The 26,443-nt window shown below is 46.4% G+C and overlaps 1 protein-coding gene across 1 annotated transcript in view; it reads right to left on the bottom strand.

Moving 5' to 3' along the window:
- Nucleotides 1–16,469: 16,469 nt before the first annotated feature.
- Nucleotides 16,470–26,443, bottom strand: part of plgrkt (plasminogen receptor, C-terminal lysine transmembrane protein) — a 14,234-nt gene continuing 4,260 nt past the window's right edge. Inside the window, exons 3-5 of the mRNA XM_084387706.1 lie at nucleotides 19,569–19,699; nucleotides 18,843–18,952; nucleotides 16,470–18,154 (exon numbers count right to left, since the gene is read on the bottom strand). Coding sequence (XP_084243832.1) covers nucleotides 18,027–18,154; nucleotides 18,843–18,952; nucleotides 19,569–19,699 — 369 coding nt within the window. The 3' untranslated portion in view covers nucleotides 16,470–18,026. The remainder of the gene's footprint in view (nucleotides 18,155–18,842; nucleotides 18,953–19,568; nucleotides 19,700–26,443) is intronic.

The following is a 26,443-nucleotide window of genomic DNA, read 5'->3' as shown; positions in this document are numbered from 1 at the left end:
GTGCGGCACCCGTAGGCTACAGTCAGGCTACAGTCTAGAGCAGTGCGGCACCCGTAGGCTACAGTCTAGAGGAGTGCGGCACCCGTAGGCTACAGTCTAGAGCAGTGCGGCACCCGTAGGCTACAGTCTAGAGCAGTGCGGCACCCGTAGGCTACAGTCTAGAGCAGTGCGGCACCCGTAGGCTACAGTCTAGAGGAGTGCGGCACCCGTACGCTACAGTCTAGAGCAGTGCGGCACCCGTACGCTACAGTCTAGAGGAGTGCGGCACCCGTACGCTACAGTCTAGAGCAGTGCGGCACCCGTAGGCTACAGTCTAGAGGAGTGCGGCACCCGTAGGCTACAGTCTAGAGGAGTGCGGCACCCGTAGGCTACAGTCTAGAGCAGTGCGGCACCCGTAGGCTACAGTCTAGAGGAGTGCGGCACCCGTAGGCTACAGTCTAGAGGAGTGCGGCACCCGTAGGCTACAGTCTAGAGCAGTGCGTCACCCGTAGGCTACAGTCTAGAGGCTACAGTCTAGAGCAGTGCGGCACCCGTAGGCTACAGTCAGGCTACAGTCTAGAGCAGTGCGGCACCCGTAGGCTACAGTCTAGAGCAGTGCGGCACCCGTAGGCTACAGTCTAGAGCAGTGCGGCACCCGTAGGCTACAGTCTAGAGCAGTGCGGCACCCGTAGGCTACAGTCTAGAGGAGTGCGGCACCCGTACGCTACAGTCTAGAGCAGTGCGGCACCCGTACGCTACAGTCTAGAGGAGTGCGGCACCCGTAGGCTACAGTCTAGAGCAGTGCGGCACCCGTACGCTACAGTCTAGAGGAGTGCGGCACCCGTAGGCTACAGTCTAGAGCAGTGCGGCACCCGTAGGCTACAGTCTAGAGCAGTGCGGCACCCGTAGGCTACAGTCTAGAGGAGTGCGGCACCCGTAGGCTACAGTCTAGAGCAGTGCGGCACCCGTAGGCTACAGTCTAGAGGAGTGCGGCACCCGTAGGCTACAGTCTAGAGCAGTGCGGCACCCGTAGGCTACAGTCTAGAGCAGTGCGGCACCCGTACGCTACAGTCTAGAGCAGTGCGGCACCCGTACGCTACAGTCTAGAGCAGTGCGGCACCCGTAGGCTACAGTCTAGAGCAGTGCGGCACCCGTAGGCTACAGTCTAGAGCAGTGCGGCACCCGTACGCTACAGTCTAGAGCAGTGCGGCACCCGTACGCTACAGTCTAGAGCAGTGCGGCACCCGTACGCTACAGTCTAGAGCAGTGCGGCACCCGTACGCTACAGTCTAGAGCAGTGCGGCACCCGTACGCTACAGTCTAGAGCAGTGCGGCACCCGTACGCTACAGTCTAGAGCAGTGCGGCACCCGTACGCTACAGTCTAGAGCAGTGCGGCACCCGTACGCTACAGTCTAGAGCAGTGCGGCACCCGTACGCTACAGTCTAGAGCAGTGCGGCACCCGTAGGCTACAGTCTAGAGCAGTGCGGCACCCGTAGGCTACAGTCTAGATAGGCTACAGTCTAGAGGAGTGCGGCACCCGTACGCTACAGTCTAGAGCAGTGCGGCACCCGTACGCTACAGTCTAGAGCAGTGCGGCACCCGTAGGCTACAGTCTAGAGCAGTGCGGCACCCGTACGCTACAGTCTAGAGGAGTGCGGCACCCGTACGCTACAGTCTAGAGGAGTGCGGCACCCGTACGCTACAGTCTAGAGGAGTGCGGCACCCGTACGCTACAGTCTAGAGGAGTGCGGCACCCGTACGCTACAGTCTAGAGGAGTGCGGCACCCGTAGGCTACAGTCTAGAGGAGTGCGGCACCCGTACGCTACAGTCTAGAGGAGTGCGGCACCCGTACGCTACAGTCTAGAGCAGTGCGGCACCCGTACGCTACAGTCTAGAGCAGTGCGGCACCCGTACGCTACAGTCTAGAGCAGTGCGGCACCCGTAGGCTACAGTCTAGAGCAGTGCGGCACCCGTAGGCTACAGTCTAGAGGAGTGCGGCACCCGTAGGCTACAGTCTAGAGGAGTGCGGCACCCGTAGGCTACAGTCTAGAGCAGTGCGGCACCCGTAGGCTACAGTCTAGAGCAGTGCGGCACCCGTAGGCTACAGTCTAGAGGAGTGCGGCACCCGTAGGCTACAGTTTAGAGCAGTGCGGCACCCGTAGGCTACAGTCTAGAGCAGTGCGGCACCCGTAGGCTACAGTCTAGAGCAGTGCGGCACCCGTACGCTACAGTTTAGAGCAGTGCGGCACCCGTAGGCTACAGTCTAGAGCAGTGCGGCACCCGTAGGCTACAGTCTAGAGCAGTGCGGCACCCGTAGGCTACAGTCTAGAGCAGTGCGGCACCCGTACGCTACAGTTTAGAGCAGTGCGGCACCCGTAGGCTACAGTCTAGAGCAGTGCGGCACCCGTACGCTACAGTTTAGAGCAGTGCGGCACCCGTAGGCTACAGTCTAGAGCAGTGCGGCACCCGTAGGCTACAGTCTAGAGCAGTGCGGCACCCGTAGGCTACAGTCTAGAGCAGTGCGGCACCCGTAGGCTACAGTCTAGAGCAGTGCGGCACCCGTAGGCTACAGTCTAGAGCAGTGCGGCACCCGTACGCTACAGTTTAGAGCAGTGCGGCACCCGTAGGCTACAGTCTAGAGCAGTGCGGCACCCGTAGGCTACAGTCTAGAGCAGTGCGGCACCCGTAGGCTACAGTCTAGAGCAGTGCGGCACCCGTAGGCTACAGTCTAGAGCAGTGCGGCACCCGTAGGCTACAGTCTAGAGCAGTGCGGCACCCGTAGGCTACAGTCTAGAGCAGTGCGGCACCCGTAGGCTACAGTCTAGAGCAGTGCGGCACCCGTACGCTACAGTTTAGAGCAGTGCGGCACCCGTAGGCTACAGTCTAGAGCAGTGCGGCACCCGTACGCTACAGTTTAGAGCAGTGCGGCACCCGTAGGCTACAGTCTAGAGCAGTGCGGCACCCGTAGGCTACAGTCTAGAGGAGTGCGGCACCCGTAGGCTACAGTCTAGAGCAGTGCGGCACCCGTAGGCTACAGTCTAGAGGAGTGCGGCACCCGTAGGCTACAGTCTAGAGCAGTGCGGCACCCGTAGGCTACAGTCTAGAGCAGTGCGGCACCCGTACGCTACAGTTTAGAGCAGTGCGGCACCCGTACGCTACAGTTTAGAGGAGTGCGGCACCCGTAGGCTACAGTCTAGAGGAGTGCAGCACCCGTAGGCTACAGTTTAGAGGAGTGCACGATCGCAACGGGGAAAGCATGAAGCTTACTTGACAACAACAGTTCATATATCAATATCGTAACGAATAGAAATAACTAGAGATGCACCGATTACAATTTTCTAGGCCGATTCCGATTTCCGATTTTTCATTGAGTTTGACCTGCCGATACCGATTTTAGCCGATTCCGATTTAATTTTTTTCTAACCACTTTACAGCACACACAAATATTTATTTTCGATCTTTACTTTAACCCTTTCACACATAAGTTTAAAATATTCTAACTGACAACCCCACTCCCAGAGTGAGTTTTTTCAAGGCGAACGTTCCCTTTAATGTTTCCATGGCGACGCGTCACGCGATACACCGCAGCCACAATAATACTGTATGACAGATGTGTTGCTTTTATTTCGCTTTTCCTTTTTTATTCAAAATATTCACAAACTTGCTTACCATGTCATCAACTAGCCTATCTGGTATTCCGATTCTCAAATACGTGTAAGTGAGTGTGTTTGGTCGTTTAAAAACCTTTATAAATAATCTTGATCTATAAACATGAGATGGGCGCCGCAATGTTGTCCTGTCAGTCGGATTTATAGCACGTGAATTCATCAGTTTCTCCCGAAATAAATGCAAGAAAGTGGCCGGTGAACTGAGAAGAATAGAGTAAACTTTATAGTTACTTCCACTATGTTTGTCTGATATGAATAAAATATGTCGGCAAATTATATTTGAATAGATTGTTATTGCTGCTTCCACAGACATCAGTGTGTATTTTACAAACTCCAAATGTATTGTTTTACTCGTGCTTATGTGTATTTAAATATATGAAGCCTAAAATAAACATTATGAGTTTGAAAACACTGCTTAGTTGTGATATATGACAGCGCTGAACGCGTCCAACTCTGGCTCAGCGCCAGCCAACGCGCGAAAGCACAGTTTGAATCTGGCAGTTATGCGACGTCACTGAACATTATAAATGTGACGCCGTACTCTCAGGGGCACAGAGATAAAAAAATCCCATATATGAGACCGTACCGCTCAAAAGGTTAATCATGCGGCGCCCGAGTGCATTTGACCGGCATTAAATCGGCATATATCAGACTGACCGGCCAGTCGCCGGTCATGGCCGATCACGTGAAAATCGGCCAATTCCGGTCACCAGCCGATCAATCGGTGCATCTCTAGAAATAACCTTAAATAATGTATAGTTATCTGCATCTTTCCGACTATTATGTATAGTTACATTTTACACACTAAATTCGCATTCAGTATGACACGCGAGCGGTTGCCGTGGTAATGAACAACCTGCTTGTTAAAGCAATCCTGTATCTGAGGCAAAATTACTAAATATGCAGCGAGAGTTATATATTTCTAAATCCAAACAATTGGCCACTGAAACAGCTGATAAAATCTTCCTTTGATTCAATGCGTGATTACAACTTGTCACTCAAATGAACCGATCGCATTTTACTGATGCAAAAGACGCGCGCGTGCACACGCACTGAGAGGGAGCGCGGCGTGTCGGTGTTCAGCTATGTAAAATAATGACGCAGTTACAAGGTGTACATAATTTACACTACTTAGTCAACACTAACAGTAGCGGCTGTTCGGTTTTCATACTGCTGTTCTCCTAGTCACTTATGAACTTGACACTTCTGAACCTCTCTTGATTAAAGCTTTAGGTGACGGGTGCCAGCTGCCAGCTGCCAGATATCACAAAAAGAACAAAACAAGCCCTTTAAAAAGCAAACATGGCAAAAATGTACCGGGAAAACATTTAAACATAACTAGTATCTAATATCCTACCAAATTAAAAGGAAGTAGGCCTAACTAATTTATTATGAATAGAATAATTCAATATAAAATATTCAGATATTTGGGGGCAGTTCATCTAAAAGTTGATGAGAGTGTTTTGTTTACTATATTTAGCTATTAAAAATAGTTTACCAAAGAAATAATTTACCAAATAAAAGAAAAAGAAAATTCAAACAAAGTGAAGTACTTTTCATTTCTAAAGTATTTGGGTTTATTTATTATACAAAGCCCTTTTTGTTGATTTTTCGAGAATAACTACAATATAAATAGGCCTAACTACATCATGAAATATATCGTTACCGTGAAATAAAATTTGTCATACCGTGAAACAGAATTTTGGTCATACCGCCCACCCCTAGCGTTCTTTCAGTCAAAGACTCTTGTATTATCCTGGGATACGTTTATGGTTATAACAACATAAACCAAAACATAAATCTACACTCTGAAATGTATGGTCTCGTTAAAAAATGTGAGATTACGTTATCCAACAACTAATATTATCTTAGGAGGAGACTTCAATATGGTATTTAATGAATGGTTAGAGCGCTCACCCACCAAGTCTCATAACCATCACTATAACCCTCTGTTAGCACTCAATCTGCCTGACCCATGGCGCTTTATACAGCCCAACTTAAACAACTTCTCTTGGTTTAAGCCGGATGGTTCAATCAAATCAAGGATTGACTTGTTGGTTCATCTCTGACAGTGCAAAAGACTTAGTATCTTCTGCTCCCCTATCTGACCACTGCTTTATTAATCTCACCTTGAAACCCAGTAATAATCACTAACAAAACAAGGGTTATTGGAAACTCAATGCCAGCTTGTTACAATCCGAAACGTATAGCCAAGGGGTTAAAGATATAATTTATGAAATTACTCAAGACTCCAACCTTCTGTCTTATTCTGAATTAAAAAAATTCCCATTTGGAGCTTTAAGAAACTTTTCAATCTCTTCCATAAACAATTGCAACAGTCTGCCCTTTTAGAGGAGACCAACTTGACAAGAGAGATAAGTCTCTGCTGTAATAAACCCACGCTTACGGATGCTGACAAAAGAAAATACAAACCAAATTAGATCATATTTATACAAGAAAAGCAAACGGAGCCTTCATCAGATCCAGAGCAAAATGGATCAAGGAAGGAGAAAGAAACTCTTCTTATTTCTGTAGATACTGGTCATTAATGAAAATGAATGCTCTGATCCTAAAACTATATAAAACTTCAAATCGTCTTAAAGAGGGTCTTCCTCAAATAATAAGTGACACCCAGTCAGGATTTATGAGAGGTAGATCAATACACAATAACGTTCGCCTTGATTTACTTGAGTATAATGAGCATATAAAGGACGATGGCTTTATCTTTTTCTTGGATTTTTATAAGGTGTTTGACACGGTAGAACACCCCTTTATTTTTAAGGCTCTGGAACGCTGTGGTTTTGGAGGAAAATTTAGAACGACACCAACAGCTCAATCTCTCTCGGGTGGCACTGCGCCTCGCTTCACTATCAACAGAGGGATACAACAAGGCCCCATCTCACCCTCACTCTTCATAACTGCAGCTGAAATGTTGTCAATCCTCATCAAAAATTCAGATATTGAACAGTTAACTGTCTTTGATAACCAGTCAGCTGGCTGACGACACCACTCTGGTTCTTAATGTTGAGCGGGTCCCAAAGGCTACTGAAACTATAGAGTTAACCTCATAAGCTTCTGGGTTACAACTGAACCTGACAGAGTGTGAGTTATCATCTACACATGACTGCCAGCTTGAGGCAGCGTATGGTAGCCCTGTTAAATACTTGGGTATACATATAACCAAAGATACGAAGTTGAGTGAAACATTAAATGTATGGAACAAAATGGATGAATGTAAATCAAGATTAGACAGATGGTTAAATAGAGATCTTTCTCTGTTTGGTCACATCTAAATGGAAAGCCTTTCAAGGTGTGTTTACCCAGCCTCTTCTCTGTCTATCCCAAACAAAGCGGCTAAGACCATCAATACGTTAAACTTTGATTACATCTGGAAAAGAAAACCCCATTATCTGAAGAAAGCGACTATAATGAAAGACTATGAAGATGGTGGGCTGAAGCCAGAGACTTTGATTGTATAAATGGAGCCTTAAAGACTAAATGGTTAAGATGCTTTCTAGTAGGGGTGTGCATTGGCACTGCCCTCACGATTCGATTCGATTACGATTCACCAGGTAACGATTCGATTCAATTCGATTCTACGATGCATTGCGATGCATCAGAATTCTACTGCACACAACAAGGCAAAATTTTCATCAGTCATGAGGCAATACAAGCAGTCAGATATTGAACAACAGATTTTATTGGCTGCTATGTGTGTATTATCACTCTCCTGTATCTTTGACATAAATGTCATTAAATAAAATAAAATTGAATGGTACAGGGTATTGGATATGACATTTTCAAACCTGAAAAAGAAAGCATAAATCACTGCTTTCAGTGCTTTGAATGAGAAATGTTTCTCTTCTCTCTGCTTGAGAACCATTTGAAATTAAATTTCAACTTTATTGTCCAACTCAAGGCCAGAAAATAAACAGTGTAGGGTGTAACGGTTCACAAAATTCATGGTTCGGTTCAATACGATACACTTGTGGCACGGTTCGGTACGTTTTCGATACAGCAAAAAGAAAGAAATGCCAGAGAAATTTCCTTGATTTTTTTTTTTTTTATTAGAACTAACATCATAAAGTATGACATTTTTTTTCTTTGAGCAATGATGGAGCTATAATTGACTCTTCTTAGGAGCATATAAAACAAAACAGCTCCTTGGAAAAAATTTAATGTAATATTTTGTGCTTATAAACAAATGTTTATTTTAGTTCAGATTAACATTTGAGGGCAGCAATGTTATTCATAATGTCGAAATAAATCCGACATAACGTTACTTGAAAGCATTATAGCCTACTATCCCTGCCAAACTTCCAAAGTTGCAGTTAGTGTTAGGCTACTACAGTAAATCCATGGTGAATATTGCAGATCTGTGGACACTGGATAGTTGTCACAATGTTTCTTCCTGGTTTCCACGTCAGCGCTGTTTGATCCGTTAATAACGGAGAAATGTGAATGTTTCTCACTAGATCTCGCAGCGATGTTATTACTTTAGTGGCGAGTTCAAATGCTTTCTTTACTGGATCTCTTAGCGTTGTGTAGTACAAGATCGGCTCGCGCTGCGTTGGTCCAAACTGATAAACAGTCCGTCACGAGTAGCTCAGTTTCGTTCCGCTTACATTGCGTTTGCCATTTGATGTTGTGGTCGCGCCAGCGTCTACATTATGAGCGCGCTCGCGACGCGCTTACATTTGAAATAACCGTTCGGTTTGAAAATGCGTGCCTTGTACCGAACGGTTTAGTACGAATACGCATACCGTTACACCCCTAAAACAGTGACATAATCGATTATGGCACTTTGCCGCATCGATGCTGAATCGTGCATGCCCCGCATTGCGATGCATCGCCGAATCGATTATTGTTGACACCACTACTTTCTAGCTAACAGTAGTAGCTCCCGGTATTGTGTCTCCAGGGAATTGTTTAAAGGAGGTACTGATTTACTTTTAAGCTGTGATTTTGATGTTCCAAAACTTCCTGTAAAACTGTCTGCATTTCATTCACAAGTTCTGTTATATCGGAAACTATTGTACAAACACAATTTTACTCTTTACTCTTGACTTTATACCCAAAGCAATACAGCCGAAATGCTGCTTCTCTTATTTTCAATCATTCTTCTCTGAAGAAACTACGCACTTCTTACAGTTACCTTTATCACCAAAAGCTAAAGAGCTTCACTTCAAAGTATTGAATGACATCCTTCCAGAGACCTCCTCTCACGCAGATTTGACTGTGATCTAACTAACTGTATATTCTGTGATGAGGACACTTGTTTCTCTTCTGCCCTTACAGTAACACATGATTCTGGTGTGCCATGTATGATTGGCTGGAGCCTCCAGATCTCCAGTCTCACTCGTCTCACTAGAGATAACATCACATTTGGAATTATAATGAAGGACAAAAACTATGAACTGCTTGTAAACACTTTAATTATCTCGGGTACATTTTTCATCCACAAAAGTAAATGTATAAAAACACGGCCTCTTTTTTTTTTTGTCTTCAAGAGAGAATTTGCATTGTTACTACGAGTCCCTGTTGTTCATGAAGAAGAAAACAGCAAAAAAACTTCTTAATTTTATAGATGCCTTCAAATTAATTGAAGCCCCTTAACTGTTGTTTTATTACTTTTCTTTATCATTTGTTATTTTATCTATTGCTTATTATTATTTATTTTTTATCATTATTTTACTTTAATTTACTTTCTTCTTCCTAAAGTTGTGTATGGCTTTTTACGTGCGCCGTTTCCTGTTAGCACTGATATTTTTGTGAATTCTGACTAAGCCAGTTATTGTTGTAAATTTTACACCTCAATATAAAATATAAAAAAAAAACACCAGTCACGAATAAGAGTCTAAAACGAGAATTTTTAAAGCGAAATGTGGGAGGAGCTTGAGTTTGTGTGTGTTTGAATCGCGAGAGACTCAAAGCTTACGCTCCTCCTACATCTACGACACACATCGCCAAGCGCTACTACACCGCCGCCGGCGAGAGCGGCAAAATTCGCTCTTGCCGCCCTGCCACCGACGCCGGAGAAAGATTCGGGGACGCTCTGATGCTCTGACGTAGATCGAAGTACACCAATGTTTACAGGATTGCGTTCTCTGGAATCCTCTCAGGCGGAGGACTTCTACATTCTAATTAGTTGCCGCCGAACCGCGTCATAGCTTATTACCATAAAGTTGACATGACTTCAACTCTCTTCGCCGCTCTCACCGTCCAAGACGCGCCGCGCCACCCTCGCCGGAGCTCGCCGCCGGCTCACATTGAAAATGAATGACTTCCGGCCACTTTGACGCCCAGTGCCGCTGGCAACGCTGTAAAGCCTTGTTTATACTTTCGCCTGGCTCCGCAGCGCGAGTCTCCGCAGACTGCGCGCGCACCTCCCCAAACGGACGAGGCGTTTATACTTGACGCGCTCGCCGTTGTACTATTCTTTGAAACGACAGGGGGCGACTCGAGTAATTGTCCTCTAAACCATCAGGAATCAGCAGTGAGAAGAAGAAAGCTGTACACACGTGACAATGTTTATTTTAGTACACCACCACCAATACCACTCTACAAAAAGAATCGTGTAAAACCCAGTAAACCCTGAGATTATTACTCGTGACAATAAAACAAAATATATGGATATGAGAATGTATACAACATAACTAAATTAACGATCTCAAAATTTTCTAATTTCACTAAACATTTCCTTAAGTTTCGTGAACATTTTTATTAAACATGGAACTTTATGATCATTAAAAATACCTTTTATGCTATTGTATGCTCATTTTTTAAATGTAAGCAACTCATTTAGATGTGCAAACTGGGTGCCGCCGGTGTGGTGAGAAGTTCGAGCTCGGCCAGATTCGGCTCGAAGTCGTTCATCTTCGGATGCGGCGCCGCGCGCGTTGTTACAAAAAATGTCGCGCACACCGCCAGGCGAAATTGGGTCTTGCGAACCCAACGCGCACGACCGCCCACACCGCAATGACGTCATTTTTGCTGCGCGCACCTTCGCGCTCGTGCGGACGAGTATAAACCAGGCTTAAGGCCTCATTATACTTCTGCGTCGGACCTACGCCGGAGCCTATACGCCGTAGGAAACGTGTTGGTTTTAATTTATACTTCTGTGTCGTTGTCCGCGTTGACGCGTACCTAGGGAGCGTGTGAAACCCCGAGGGAGGGGTTCTGGCAGACCAATCACAGCGCTTGTGTCCGCGTAGAATTGACGCGTTGTTACATTTTTGGAGAGGTGCACGTCAGGGTACGCCGTAGGGTACGCGCGCTACACACAGCCTACGACGTAGCTACGGCGGCAGTTCGACGCAGAAGTATAAATAGGCCTTTAAGGTTAGGGTTAGGGTTAGGGCCTAGGTGCGCGTCAACGCAGACAATGACACAGAAGTATAAATTAAAACCAACACGTTGCCTACGGCGTATAGGCTCCGGCGTAGGTCCGACGCAGAAGTATAATGAGGCCTTTAACGTCTCCGCTTTGGGGTGTGCCTGTTGCGAGTGTGTTTAATCTAAGTTTTTTTTCAACACACGGACAGTATAATCATCAGTGATGCACGCGATTACATTTAGAAATAGACAAGCTTTGTTTCCAAATGCACCAAGCAAAGATCCTTTCAATTTTATAAACTTATAAATATAACACCCCAATATAATCACAATGAACACATCCAAAATAAAATCTTTAACATAACAACTGCAAAGCGTCTAATTTGTAAACAAAATGATTTACGCACTAAATCCATCATAAACTCCGGCACAATTTGCATATTTTTAAACACTCAAAACAGACGTCACATCCCGAACCTCACAGCAATTGGCTGCCGACCGCGTTTTTCGCTTGATATTTGCATAAAGTCGAGAACTGCCCAACCTTTTGACGCTCTCGGTCGCTCTCAACGCTTTCTCCGGTCCGCTGCCAATCCCAAAATGCATTGCATTGCGACTTCCATAGGAATGAGTTGAAAACGCTCGATCCGCTCGCATCGTGCCAGTGGACATGCACCGTGAGTCGACTTGTGTACGGCCGTCTGCCGTAAGATAGTTATTTTAGTCGATAAAGTTTTAAATATGGATATTTTTCTTACACGAACGGTTCACTTCAGAAGGCCTTTATAAGGCCTTAATGTCATATACACCGAGGATGGCTTGATCGGGTGTAAATCATGGGCTAACTTTTGGGTGAACTATCTCTTTAAATTCCCCGTTTACACACAGTGCGTGTTTGCTGTTAATAAAACACCCACTCAATTTTAAAAGGTTATTTCGATTATTAAATAGGCATCGGTGTATATTCTCACAAACTACATGTTATTGATTCTTTCCATGTGTATTTAAGGTCCTGAAACATCAAGTTGATATTATGTGGTTGATATAAAAACCGCGCGAAAGCAGATTTTAATCAGTGATTGATGACGTCGCGCACTGAGAGTTAACGGTCGATCAGTCTCTGCGCGGCGGCAGTGAAACACTCGTCTTACCTGTCGATACAGCAAATCACTCTCGTCTTACCTGTCGATACAGCAAACCCAGCCAGAGTTCATATCGCTGAAGCTCATCACACTCAACTCCGGCCAGGACTGATTGACACACACATCTTCTGCTCTGTTGGTTGATTTCTCATTTGAATATAGCGTAGTCACGTCACTCACGCGATATCTGCTTCCCCCTCAGTCACTCACAAACCACATTCGACAACATATAAAGATGAAATAACCTTTACAATAATTTTAGAAATAAATATGGAAAATGGAAAAAAGCATGTTAAAACAATCAATGCAGTTAAACTCCTTGCAACCAAATATCTACTTAAAGTCAGCATGAAATCAAAATGGATTATTCTTTTATGTAATATTTCAGTGTTTGTTCTAAATGATTTATGGGTGTGTTAATAATCTTGAATCAGAATAAGTTCCATCTTTTCTCTTCTCTGATGATGAGGGCGGGGCAACCTGTCACTCACATGAGATCAGCCAATAGCAAACCACAACCATCCAATCAATCCCCCACAGACACAATCAAGCCCCGCCCACATGTGTTCTTGTTCCTGAAGCGCTTCACTCCGTATACGGAACAACAGAGGAGAGGAGACCGGCGTGACTCCAGTCCGTGACCGTCTGAACACAGAACAACACGAGGAACGATTCCTGTTTAATTATGACTTTCAGTCTCTGGGACCTTTGAAAGACACATGTTCTTGTTAATATATATCTATATCTTTAATATTCAAACACAATTTAACTTATAAACCAGATTTTTATCAGGCAAGTTCCGATAAACATTCACAATGAAACAGTGACTTTCATTCAGAACAGAGGAGTTGTTTATTCTGATGAATAACACTGTGAGGAGGAGGCTTTACCGCGGTGCACAGAGTAAATCACTCACAGCAGGGTTTCTTTATTGGTTTGGTGATTCTGGTGTACGAGCGAATCACTGGCAGTCAAACATGAAGGTTGCAATCAGGATGTGGACTTTTATTGACGTGGTCAAAGGAAATAAATACAAATGAAAGTATCTGACAGTTCAGTGCAAGTCCTTCATCTTCATCATCTTCATCAGTGACTCTCAGCACAGGCGGCCGATGTCGTTTTTCGTGCAGCCCTGATTACAGCACATTCCCGCCAGTCCCAGCGAGAAGTTCCTCTTCCTGCGGTCAGAGGTCATCGAGTCAGAGGTCATCGAGTCAGAGGTCATCATGTCCAGCCGGAGAGACCAGAGAAGCGGCACACCTCCATCCAGGGACCAGGGACCTGCGACACACACACACACACACACACATCAGCACAGTAAACGATGCCAGTAAAGAAGCTGATGATCCCACTCTTAATATTCTGTTCAGTCATCAATGATATTCCAGGAACTACAGACCTGCTAATCTAACAGTGTAAACAGTGACGGGAGTGTTTCCTGAAGGACGTTATTCTCAGATATCACTGTATCATACTGATATAATATTAGAGCTCATTGCTCTAGAATTCATATTATTAAATGTTCATCCATAAATTAACTGAAATACAGAACAAATTACATGATTTTAGTAATAAAAGTATATTATTTTACACTGAAAGGTGAGCTAAATACGCCACAAATGAACAAACAATACTGTGATGATGATGAAGATGATGACGGAGTATACTAGGGTTGCGCATCGACTAGTCGTGGCCTCTAGAGGGCGCAACAGCATAATACATCTGTTCCTGTCCACTTTTATTCTCAGATTCCAACAGTTAAAGTGACAAATAAATGCATACTCAGAAAGAGAGGGAGAAGAGAGAAAGAGAGGGAGAAGAGAGAGAGAGAGAAGAGAGAGAGAGAAGAGAGAGGGAGAAGAGAGAAAGAGAGGGAGAAGAGAGAGAGAGAGAGAAGAGAAAGAGAGGGAGAAGAAAGAGAGAGAGAGAGTCATCCAAGATATCCATGTCTTTCTTTCTTCAGTGGAAAAGAAATGAAGGTTTTTGAGGAAAACACTCCAGGATGTTTCTCCACAGAATGGACTTCACTGGCACCCAGTTCTATTCCAGTGTTCACAGAAGGGTCAGATGTCCGTCTCAGTGCAGCTTCACAGTCTCCACACGATCCCAGTCGAGGAATACGGCTCTTATCCAGCGAAACCATCGGCCATTTTCTAAACAAATATATATATATACTTTTTAACCACAAATGCCCGTCGTGTGCCATCTCTGAGATCCGGGCATTGCATCATCACGTTGGAAAGGTCACGAAATTTTTTTTTTTTTAATTAAAACAAAGATGTCGTACGATTTTGAAGTTGGAGGAGAAAATAAGACATTTGTCACCCTTCCCTCCTTCATGAACCGGAGAACACAGACAAATAACTCAGAGAGATGACGTGACGCGTGACCTTTCCAACGTGATGATGCAATGCCCGGATCTCAGAGATGGCACACGACGGGCATTTGTGGTTAGAAGTCTTCTCTAACCCTGGATCTGACTCAGGCATCTGTGAGAAACATCTCTTCAGTCTCGGCTCCAGGTTTGTCGCTTAGTTGAGGACATTTAATATTCAACACTATTATTGCTCTCCTGCACTGACAGCATTATATGAGAGCTGAGCTGAGCTGGCGATGACATCACGGTTTACTCCAGGGCAGCTGTATATGTAATTGAACTAACTTAATAACTTTTTTACAACAGCAATGAAGCATCACTGAACTTCCTTAAGCTGGACTGAGACGCTATTGTCTTCAGGAAACACACTTTACTGCATTATTCTCCTGTTATCTCTGTAAAGCTGCTGTGAAACTCTGTGTTGGAAAAAGCGATGTATAAATGACTCGTTCATCAATGACGTCATCAGCGACTCGTCGACTCGACTTTAATCACACACACGTCGACTTTAAAAATCTGAAGGCGTTCAACCCCTATACTGTGATGAAGATGAAGATGATGAAGCACGTACTGTCTCTCCTCCAGCACGAGCCCCCGCAGGTGAAGATGATGTGATGATGAAGAAGATGATGATGAGGATGTGATGATGATGATGAAGATGATGATGAGGATGTGATGATGATGATGAAGCACGTACTGTCTCTCCTCCAGCGCGAGCCCCCACAGGTGAAGATGAAGATGTGATGATGATGATGAAGATGATGATGATGAAGATGATGAAGCACGTACTGTCTCTCCTCCAGCGCGAGCCCCCACAGGTGAAGATGAAGATGTGATGATGATGATGAAGATGATGATGATGAAGCACGTACTGTCTCTCCTCCAGCACGAGCCCCCGCAGGTGAAGATGATGTGATGATGAAGAAGATGATGATGAGGATGTGATGATGATGATGAAGATGATGATGATGAAGATGATGAAGCACGTACTGTCTCTCCTCCAGCGCGAGCCCCCACAGGTGAAGATGTGATGATGATGATGAAGATGATGATGATGAAGATGATGAAGCACGTACTGTCTCTCCTCCAGCGCGAGCCCCCGCAGGTGAAGATGAAGATGTGATGATGAAGATGATGATGATGAAGATGATGAAGCACGTACTGTCTCTCCTCCAGCGCGAGCCCCCACAGGTGAAGATGTGATGATGATGATGAAGATGATGATGATGAAGATGATGAAGCACGTACTGTCTCTCCTCCAGCGCGAGCCCCCACAGGTGAAGATGAAGATGTGATGATGAAGATGATGATGATGAAGAAGATGATGAAGCACGTACTGTCTCTCCTCCAGCGCGAGCCCCCACAGGTGAAGATGAAGATGATGAAGCACGTACTGTCTCTCCTCCAGCACGAGCCCCCGCAGGTGAAGATGATGTGATGATGAAGATGATGATGAAGATGTGATGATGATGATGAAGATGATGAAGCACGTACTGTCTCTCCTCCAGCGCGAGCCCCCGCAGGTGAAGATCACGGCTCTGATGAACTCGCGCCCGCACAGTTTCACTCCGAAGTCTCTGGGTAACTCCTGCCGCTCCGCGCTCACACACACACACACACCGCACACACACACCAGCACAACGGACAGAAACACGCGGAACATCGTCATCAAGTACATTAACGCGATCTTATCAGAGAAAACCACTGGAGTTTCTGGAGCTGCTGCTTTCTGGAGACTCTCCATCAGTTCGGAGACTTTATACACACTCGGACTGACGTCACTGACGCGCGCGCGCACGCCGGCTGAGGAACACCACTCAGTTCTCACTGTTATAGATCATTATGGATATTGCTCACTACAGATGAATGATGTCGGAGCACAAACGTGATTTAATAAGATCCAAAATATAGATTTCGTGTTTCATCTTTCAGCAATTCAGCAAAAGAAAACCAAACAATCCTAAATAATATTCAATCAGTTTTATTTTCTCGAACAGACATTGGCTTCATTTTGATGATAAATGTTTAAAAAAATAATAATATTTTAATATCCAAATGGAATATTTAGTTTATGCATCACACACACAGAAAATCATCTTAATAACATTTTATGGAAAAATTAAACATTAAAAATTGCTTTAAAGGTTTATTGTTGGACACAAAGGTCATGATCACAACAGAAACGAAACACTGTTGGACGCTCCATTACAACCATGAATAATACAGTGTATAGGAAATATACAATATTATATTAACACAATATATTTTAATCATGTTTTCTTTCTTTCCAGGCATTTTGAAAGCATTAATAATTAGGCAATAAGTGCAGAAACACCTGAGAATCAACGGATCACATGAAGCTCAATGGAAACACAATCGCGTTTGGCTGGAATACTGCTGGAGAAGCCGGTCACTCCGAGACACTCCCAATTAGACTGAACATTCCTGGGTCATTAAGGTCACCTTCGTCAGGTTCGTCAGGATTCGTGTTCGTCAGGATTTTCAGGATTCGTAAGGATTCATCAGGATTGTGTAAGTCAGGATTCGTCAGGATAATAGGGATCGTCAGGTTCGTGTAAGTCAGAATCCGTCAGGATTCATCAGAATTCGTCAGGTTTGTGTAAGTCAGGATTTTCAGGATTCGTAACCTTGGATTCGTCAGGATAATCAGAATCGTCAGGTTCGTGTAAGTCAGGATTCATGTTCGTCAGGATTTTCAGGATTCGTCAGGTTTGTGTAAGTCAGGATTTGTCAGGATTCGTGTTCGTTAGGATTTTCAGGATTCGTAAGGATTGTGTAAGTCAGGATTCGTCAGGATAATCGGGATCGTCAGGTTCGTGTAAGTCAGAATTCGTCAGGATTCATCAGAATTCGTCAGGTTTGTGTAAGTCAGGATTTTCAGGATTCGTAAGGATTCGTCAGGATAATCAGAATCGTCAGGTTCGTGTAAGTCAGGATTCGTCAGGATTCGTGTTCGTCAGGATTTTCAGGATTCGTAAGGATTCGTCAGGATTCGTCAGGTTTGTGTAAGTCAGGATTCGTGTTCGTCAGGATTTTCAGGATTCGTAAGGATTCATCAGAATTGTGTAAGTCAGGATTCGTCAGGATAATCGGGATCGTCAGGATTCGTGTAAGTCAGAATTCGTCAGGATTCATCAGAATTCGTCAGGTTTGTGTAAGTCAGGATTCGTCAGGATTCATCAGAATTCGTCAGGTTTGTGTAAGTCATGATTCATCAGGATTCGTGTTCGTCAGGATTTTCAGGATTCGTAAGGATTTGTCAGGATAATCAGGATCGTCACGTTCGTGTAAGTCAAAATTCGTCAGGATTCATCAGAATTCGTCAGGTTCATAAGGATTCGTCAGGATTCATCAGGACTTGTTAAGGTTCGTCAGGATTCATCAGGATCCATCAGGATTTCAGGATTTGTCAGATTTCATAAGGATTTGTCAGGTTTCATCAGGACGTGTTAAGGTTCGTCAGGGTTCGTCAGGATCGTCAGGACTGATCAGGACAGGCACTCATTTCTCCAGCAGAGACGTCAGGTGAGCTCGGGATCGTCGGGATTTCTCGATGCTCTCAAACGTGGGCGTCCCGTGAGGAAGATCCAGGCGCTCGCTCTCAGAGACCATGATGCTCTCTGCCTCGGCTGCAGATCACACACACACACACACACACACACACAAACCGTCAGATGGGATCATCAGCAACTGCACTGTTCACTACAACAACCACATTCCCTCGCCATCAAAGCGGGATTTTTAAGGAATCCATTTAAAGCCAATCAATAATCAATCAGTGATAGCAGAGGAAAGCCGCATGACGTCACTGCGCTCATTAACTGGGTCTTTTAATCAGTACAAGTGTCACACATGCTGATGATGAAGTAATTAGATTAGATTTAAATGTGTTTTTAACAGCAGACGAGCTACTGAGACGAGCGAGACTAACATGTTCAGAGTGTGTAAACTAATGCGCAGAATAAAGGGGCGGGGCCTGGTTGAGTGAGTTAGTAGTGTGTTAAACTGGTGTTATGGAAAGGGGCGGGACATTTCCCAAACACACTCGAAGCGCTCGACCAATGACAACACACTGATCCAGCCGACCAATCAGAGCACAGTGTGCTTTCAGAAGGAGGGGCTTCATAGAGACAGGAAGTAAACAGAGCGTTCCTGACAGACTGGGAAGAGAGGAGCCGCAACAATGGAGAATATGAGGAGAATAATCAACATTCAAGCAGGAAAACCTGTTCTAGTAGAGCCTGAAACAACATCAAGAGTGTGTGAGAGCAGAACCGGTCCTGTTCACGTGTTCTCAGACTGAATGTGTTCGTGTACCTCTCATGCGGTGGACCAGCGACCCGTACGCCATGTCCATCTGATACGCCAGGATGAAGCTCAGAGGAACGACGGGAGCCAGAAGAACGGCTCTCCTCCGTCTCAGCGCTCTGGAGACACAGAAGACTTCAGTCACTCGCTTCTCTATGCGTCACATCAGTGCCTTCATCACAGATCCATCAAATATGAGTTTTATGTTTTGTTTGAGAACGGCTTTCAATCTCTGGACAGAAAGAACAGTTTGTAACGAGAGAAACACACACACTTCGAGAGAAACACACACACTTCGAGAGAAACACACACACTGCTGAAACGGTTCAGGAACAAAAGACACTTCATATCCAGTTCTCATATAATATCAGTATCGCTGGAGAAGTAAAGCTGATGGAGTGGCATTCCTGAAACAGCAGCGCATGTGTGGAGACCACTGGCTACACACACATCACATAAAACACAATGTGTGTGTGTGTGTGAGTGAGTGTATAGTGTATGAGTGAGTGTATAGTGTGTGTGTGTGTGTGTGTGTGTGTGTGTGTTACAGACCCGACAGTGAGACCCAGCACAGTTAGGGTCAGTGTGTGTGTGTGTGTGTGTGTGAGAGTGTGTGTGTGAGTGTGTGTGTGTTACAGACCCGACAGTGAGACCCAGCGCAGTTAGGGTTAGTGTGTGTGTGTGTATAGTGTGTGTGTGTGTGTGTGTGTGTGTGAGTGTGTGTGTGTTACAGACCCGACAGTGAGACCCAGTGCAGTTAGGCCGAAGAAAGAGGAGAAGTACTTGAGGAACTCTCGAGACCAGGCGATCTGCATCGCCATCTGACGCTCACGCATCTCATTCTGCATCAGAATCTGACGCTCCAACTGCAGAAACACAACACACACACCTCTGAGTCAGGCTGACGTGTGTGTGTGTTCAGGTGAAGAGCTGCAGACACGCCTGACCTCATGAACACGCCACACACACACGTCTCACACTTCCTGACCACACAAAGCATCCGTCACACACAATCTGCACATGAATACGGCTTTATTAGATTATTCATTAGCTCTCATTACCATGTGTGTGTGTGTGTGTGTGTGTGTGGCCTGTGAACGCCTCACATTTCCTGTCTTTGTCTGGAGGTCAGAGCCACTTCCTGTTTGCAAGCGGAAGCTCCCTGACATGTCAATCATTTTATCCCTTAAAACTCATCTTTGATCACCAACATTTAAATGTTTTTTCCTTCTTCATGCCTTAAAATATCTTGACTGTAACTCGACACCCTCGCCTCATTTAGTATGCGCAGTTCTATGAATATGCAAATGAGCCCCGCCTCCACTCACTCAGCTCAGAGATCCACTGGTTGACGATCACACGTTGATCTGATTGGTTACAAGGTAGTTTGTGACGTCAGAAACACCAGCGATTTCAAAGCGTGTGTTTGAGACTGTCTTTGGTTCACTGCAGTTTTAAGGAGGAAATACTGTCGATTTATGAACTTACACATGCTTTGAGTTAAAGCAGATTAACATGAACATTAAAAGCTGTATTTCCCCACAGGGGGACGTCAGAGACTTTACTGTGATGGTAAACGACAGGAATCAGACGTGCTGTGACAGATTACAGGTTCTCTGATTTCACTCTCGTAACGATGATGAACGACCGCTTAAACTGATGTCAATTTCCAGGAATAACATTTGCTAACGAGGTGAAGTGAACGACGTCGCTCCACTCGACTCAAAAGCATTAATTATCTCTAACCAATCAGCTGGTTGAGTGCTAATCAAGCTAGCAGTGCGAGTGAAACACAGAAATATGATCTGACAGTTCATTCCTGAGTTTGTTTACATGCGCTAACTTTCAGGAACAAGAACACATGTGGGCGGGGCTTGATTGTGTCCGTGGGGAATTGATTGGATGGTTGTGGTTTGCTATTGGCTGATCTCATGTGAGTGACAGGTTGCCCCGCCCTCGTCATCAGAGAAGAGAAGAGATGCTGAAGAGGAAGTTATTCTGATTCAAGATTATTAACACAATAATGATCATTTATAACAAACTCTGCAATATTCCATAAAAACATAAGAATATCCATGATTTCCTGGTGAACAACTGCAGTGATGTCCGAGACTGTTCACTGAGTGAGTGAAGCGATGACCGTCTCAGATCTGCTGTCCTTCATGAGTGTGAGATGTAGAGAAGAGGTGATGAAGTGGAAACGCTGGTGGGAAACTCACTGACATTCTCCCGAAAGGCCACGAGTGACGGTTTCTGGAAGAGTGTGTTCCCCGTAACCCATCGACACACACACACACACACACACACACACACACACACTGACCACGGTCCAGGGCCTCGTCTATAACACACACACACTGACCACGGTCCAGGGCCTCGTCTATAACACACACACACACACACACACACACACACACACACACTGACCACGGTCCAGGACCTCGTCTATAACACACACACACACACACACACACACACTGACCACGGTCCAGGGCCTCGTCTATAACACACACACACACACACACACACACACACACACACACTGACCACGGTCCAGGGCCTCGTCTATAACACACACACACACACACACTGACCACGGTCCAGGGCCTTGTCTATAACACACACACACACACACTGACCACGGTCCAGGGCCTCGTCTATAACACACACACACACACACACACACACTGACCACGGTCCAGGACCTCGTCTATAACACACACACACACACACACACACACACACACACTGACCACGGTCCAGGACCTCGTCTATAACACACACACACACACACACACACTGACCACGGTCCAGGGCCTCGTCTATAACACACACACACACACACACACACACACACACACACACACACACTGACCACGGTCCAGGGCCTCGTCTATAACACACACACACACACACACTGACCACGGTCCAGGGCCTTGTCTATAACACACACACACACACACACACACACACTGACCACGGTCCAGGGCCTCGTCTATAACACACACACACACACACACACACTGACCACGGTCCAGGGCCTCGTCTATAACACACACACACACACACACTGACCACGGTCCAGGACCTCGTCTATAACACACACACACACACACACTGACCACGGTCCAGGGCCTCGTCTATAACACACACACACACACACACACACACACTGACCACGGTCCAGGGCCTCGTCTATAACACACACACACACACACACTGACCACGGTCCAGGGCCTCGTCTATAACACACACACACACACACACTGACCACGGTCCAGGACCTCGTCTATAACACACACACACACACACACTGACCACGGTCCAGGGCCTCGTCTATAACACACACACACACACACACACACACACTGACCACGGTCCAGGACCTCGTCTATAACACACACACACACACACACACACACACACACACTGACCACGGTCCAGGACCTCGTCTATAACACACACACACACACACACACACACACACACTGACCACGGTCCAGGACCTCGTCTATAACACACACACACACACACACACACACACACACACACACACTGACCACGGTCCAGGGCCTCGTCTATAACACACACACACACACACACACTGACCACGGTCAAGGGCCTCGTCTATAACACACACACACACACACACACACACACACACTGACCACGGTCCAGGGCCTCGTCTATAACACACACACACACACACACACACACTGACCACGGTCCAGGACCTCGTCTATAACACACACACACACACACACACACACACACACACACACACACTGACCACGGTCCAGGGCCTCGTCTATAACACACACACACACACACACACACACACACACTGACCACGGTCCAGGGCCTCGTCTATAACACACACACACACACACACACACACACTGACCACGGTCCAGGGCCTCGTCTATAACACACACACACACACACACACACACACACTGACCACGGTCCAGGGCCTCGTCTATAACACACACACACACACACACACACACACACTGACCACGGTCCAGGGCCTCGTCTATAACACACACACACACACACACACACACACTGACCACGGTCCAGGACCTCGTCTATAACACACACACACACACACACTGACCACGGTCCAGGGCCTCGTCTATAACACACACATACACACACACACAAACACTGACCACGGTCCAGGGCCTCGTCTATAACACACACACACACACACACACACACACACACACACACTGACCACGGTCCAGGACCTCGTCTATAACACACACACACACACACACTGACCACGGTCCAGGGCCTCGTCTATAACACACACACACACACACACACACACACACAAACACTGACCACGGTCCAGGACCTCGTCTATAACACACACACACACACACACACACACACACTGACCACGGTCCAGGGCCTTGTCTATAACACACACACACACACACACACACACACACACACACACACACTGACCACGGTCCAGGGCCTCGTCTATAACACACACACACACACTGACCACGGTCCAGGACCTCGTCTATAACACACACACACACACACACACACTGACCACGGTCCAGGGCCTCGTCTATAACACACACACACACACACACACACACTGACCACGGTCCAGGACCTCGTCTATAACACACACACACACACACACTGACCACGGTCCAGGGCCTCGTCTATAACACACACACATACACACACTGACCACGGTCCAGGGCCTCGTCTATAACACACACACACACACACACACACACACACACACACTGACCACGGTCCAGGGCCTCGTCTATAACACACACACACACACACACACACACACACTGACCACGGTCCAGGACCTCGTCTATAACACACACACACACACACACTGACCACGGTCCAGGGCCTCGTCTATAACACACACACACACACACACACACACACACACACACTGACCACGGTCCAGGGTCTCGTCTATAACACACACACACACACACACACACTGACCACGGTCCAGGGCCTCGTCTATAACACACACACACACACACACACACACACTGACCACGGTCCAGGGCCTCATCTATAACACACACACACACACACACTGACCACGGTTCAGGGCCTCGTCTATAACACACACACACACACACACACACACACACACACACACACACTGACCACAGTTCAGGGCCTCGTCTATAACAAACACACACACACACACACTGACCACGGTCCAGGGCCTCGTCTATAACACACACACACACACACACACACACACACACTGACCACGGTCCAGGGCCTCGTCTATAACACACACACACACTGACCACGGTCCAGGGCCTCGTCTATAACACACACACACACACACACACACTGACCACGGTCCAGGGCCTCGTCTATAACACACACACACACACACACACTGACCACGGTCCAGGGTCTCGTCTATAACACACACACACACACACACACACACTGACCACGGTCCAGGGCCTCGTCTATAACACACACACACACACACACACACACACACACACTGACCACGGTCCAGGGCCTTATCTATAACACACACACACACACACACACACTGACCACGGTCATGGGCCTCGTCTATAACACACACACACACTGACCACGGTTCAGGGCCTCGTCTATAACTAACACACACACACACACACACACACACACACACACACACACACTGACCACGGTCCAGGGCCTCGTCTATAACTAACACACACACACACACACACACACACACTGACCACGGTCCAGGGCCTCGTCTATAACACACACACACACACACACACACACACACTGACCACGGTCCAGGGCCTCGTCTACCGAGGCCCTGGACCGTGGCCTCGTCTATAACACACACACACACTGACCACGGTCATGGGCCTCGTCTATAACACACACACACACTGACCACGGTTCAGGGCCTCGTCTATAACTAACACACACACACACACACACACACACACACACACTGACCACGGTCCAGGGCCTTGTCTATAACACACACACACACACACACTGACCACGGTCCAGGGCCTCGTCTATAACACACACACACACACACACACACACACACACACACACACACACACACACACACACTGACCACGGTCCAGGGCCTCGTCTATAACACACACACACACACACACACACACACACACACACACACACACACACACACACTGACCACGGTCCAGGGCCTTGTCTATAACACACACACACACACACACACACACACACACACACTGACCACGGTCATGGGCCTCGTCTATAACACACACACACACTGACCACGGTTCAGGGCCTCGTCTATAACTAACACACACACACACACACACACACACACACACACACACTGACCACGGTCCAGGGCCTTGTCTATAACACACACACACACACACACTGACCACGGTCCAGGGCCTCGTCTATAACACACACACACACACACACACACACACACACACACACACACACACACACACACACTGACCACGGTCCAGGGCCTCGTCTATAACACACACACACACACACACACACACACACACACACACACACACTGACCACGGTCCAGGGCCTTGTCTATAACACACACACACACACACACACTGACCACGGTCCATAATGACGGCCATTGACATCTCTCGCGGTTTCAGCGTATTGGCGAGTGCGGTTGCCCAGCGCTGTTTGTTTGAGACGTGAGAACTGTCAATCGCCGTCATTACGTTGTGCGTCAAGTTCAAGTGTTTGAGAAAAACTTTCTCTGAAATGTATTTTATACTATTGTGATTTATTTCTTCAAACACAAGGCGAGGATCGGCTACTAAATGTTAATGTGATGTGATGCACATCCGTATCTCATATTCTCCTAATGTCTTGTACCGTTAAACATGGATGAATATGCATATGCAAATGATATGCAGATGAGGATATGGTAAACGAGGCGTTGTGAGCTCATATATGGTTATTTCGGGGAGGAGACGCATGTTCACAATCTTCCTCTGGGATTATAAAGGGAATCTTGCGCAGGATCTGCCGTTCACACGCTTTTATAAGGCTGAATATTTTTAGGCATAAGCCATTTTGGGCTTTGGGTGCACGTACACTATTAGTGAGGACGCACACACACTTTCATAAACGAGAGCCCCGGTGAGGCCGGTTTATGCTGGATTGAGCTTGTTTATCAAGGTTGGTCACACAGAGAGTATACAAACACCACACACACACACACACACACACACACACTGATGATGGGTTTATATGAGTCGCTGCTGTCTCACACACACACACACACACACACACACACACACACACACACACACACACACACACACACTTCCATCCTCTGCCCTTTTCAGGACAATTCAAATGTCATTAGTTTGAATTTGCGAGTGAGAAACGGAGAGTTTGATCAAACGCTGGAAAACGTCGGGATCTTTCCCTATCCTGAGTGAAGACGATGTTCAGTGAGGAAGAACAATATTCAGAAAGATGATCCACATTTGTGGAGGAGTGGAGGAGCTGGAGGACGTTTATTAGATTGAGGACGATAACCAGTGTTTATGAGTGTCCGAAGGCCAGAAATACCAGCGCTGAGAGTC

This window comes from Rutilus rutilus (genome assembly GCF_951802725.1).
Source record: "Rutilus rutilus genome assembly, chromosome: 18".
Taxonomy (NCBI): domain Eukaryota; kingdom Metazoa; phylum Chordata; class Actinopteri; order Cypriniformes; family Leuciscidae; genus Rutilus; species Rutilus rutilus.
This window is presented reverse-complemented; position numbering and strand designations above follow the sequence as displayed.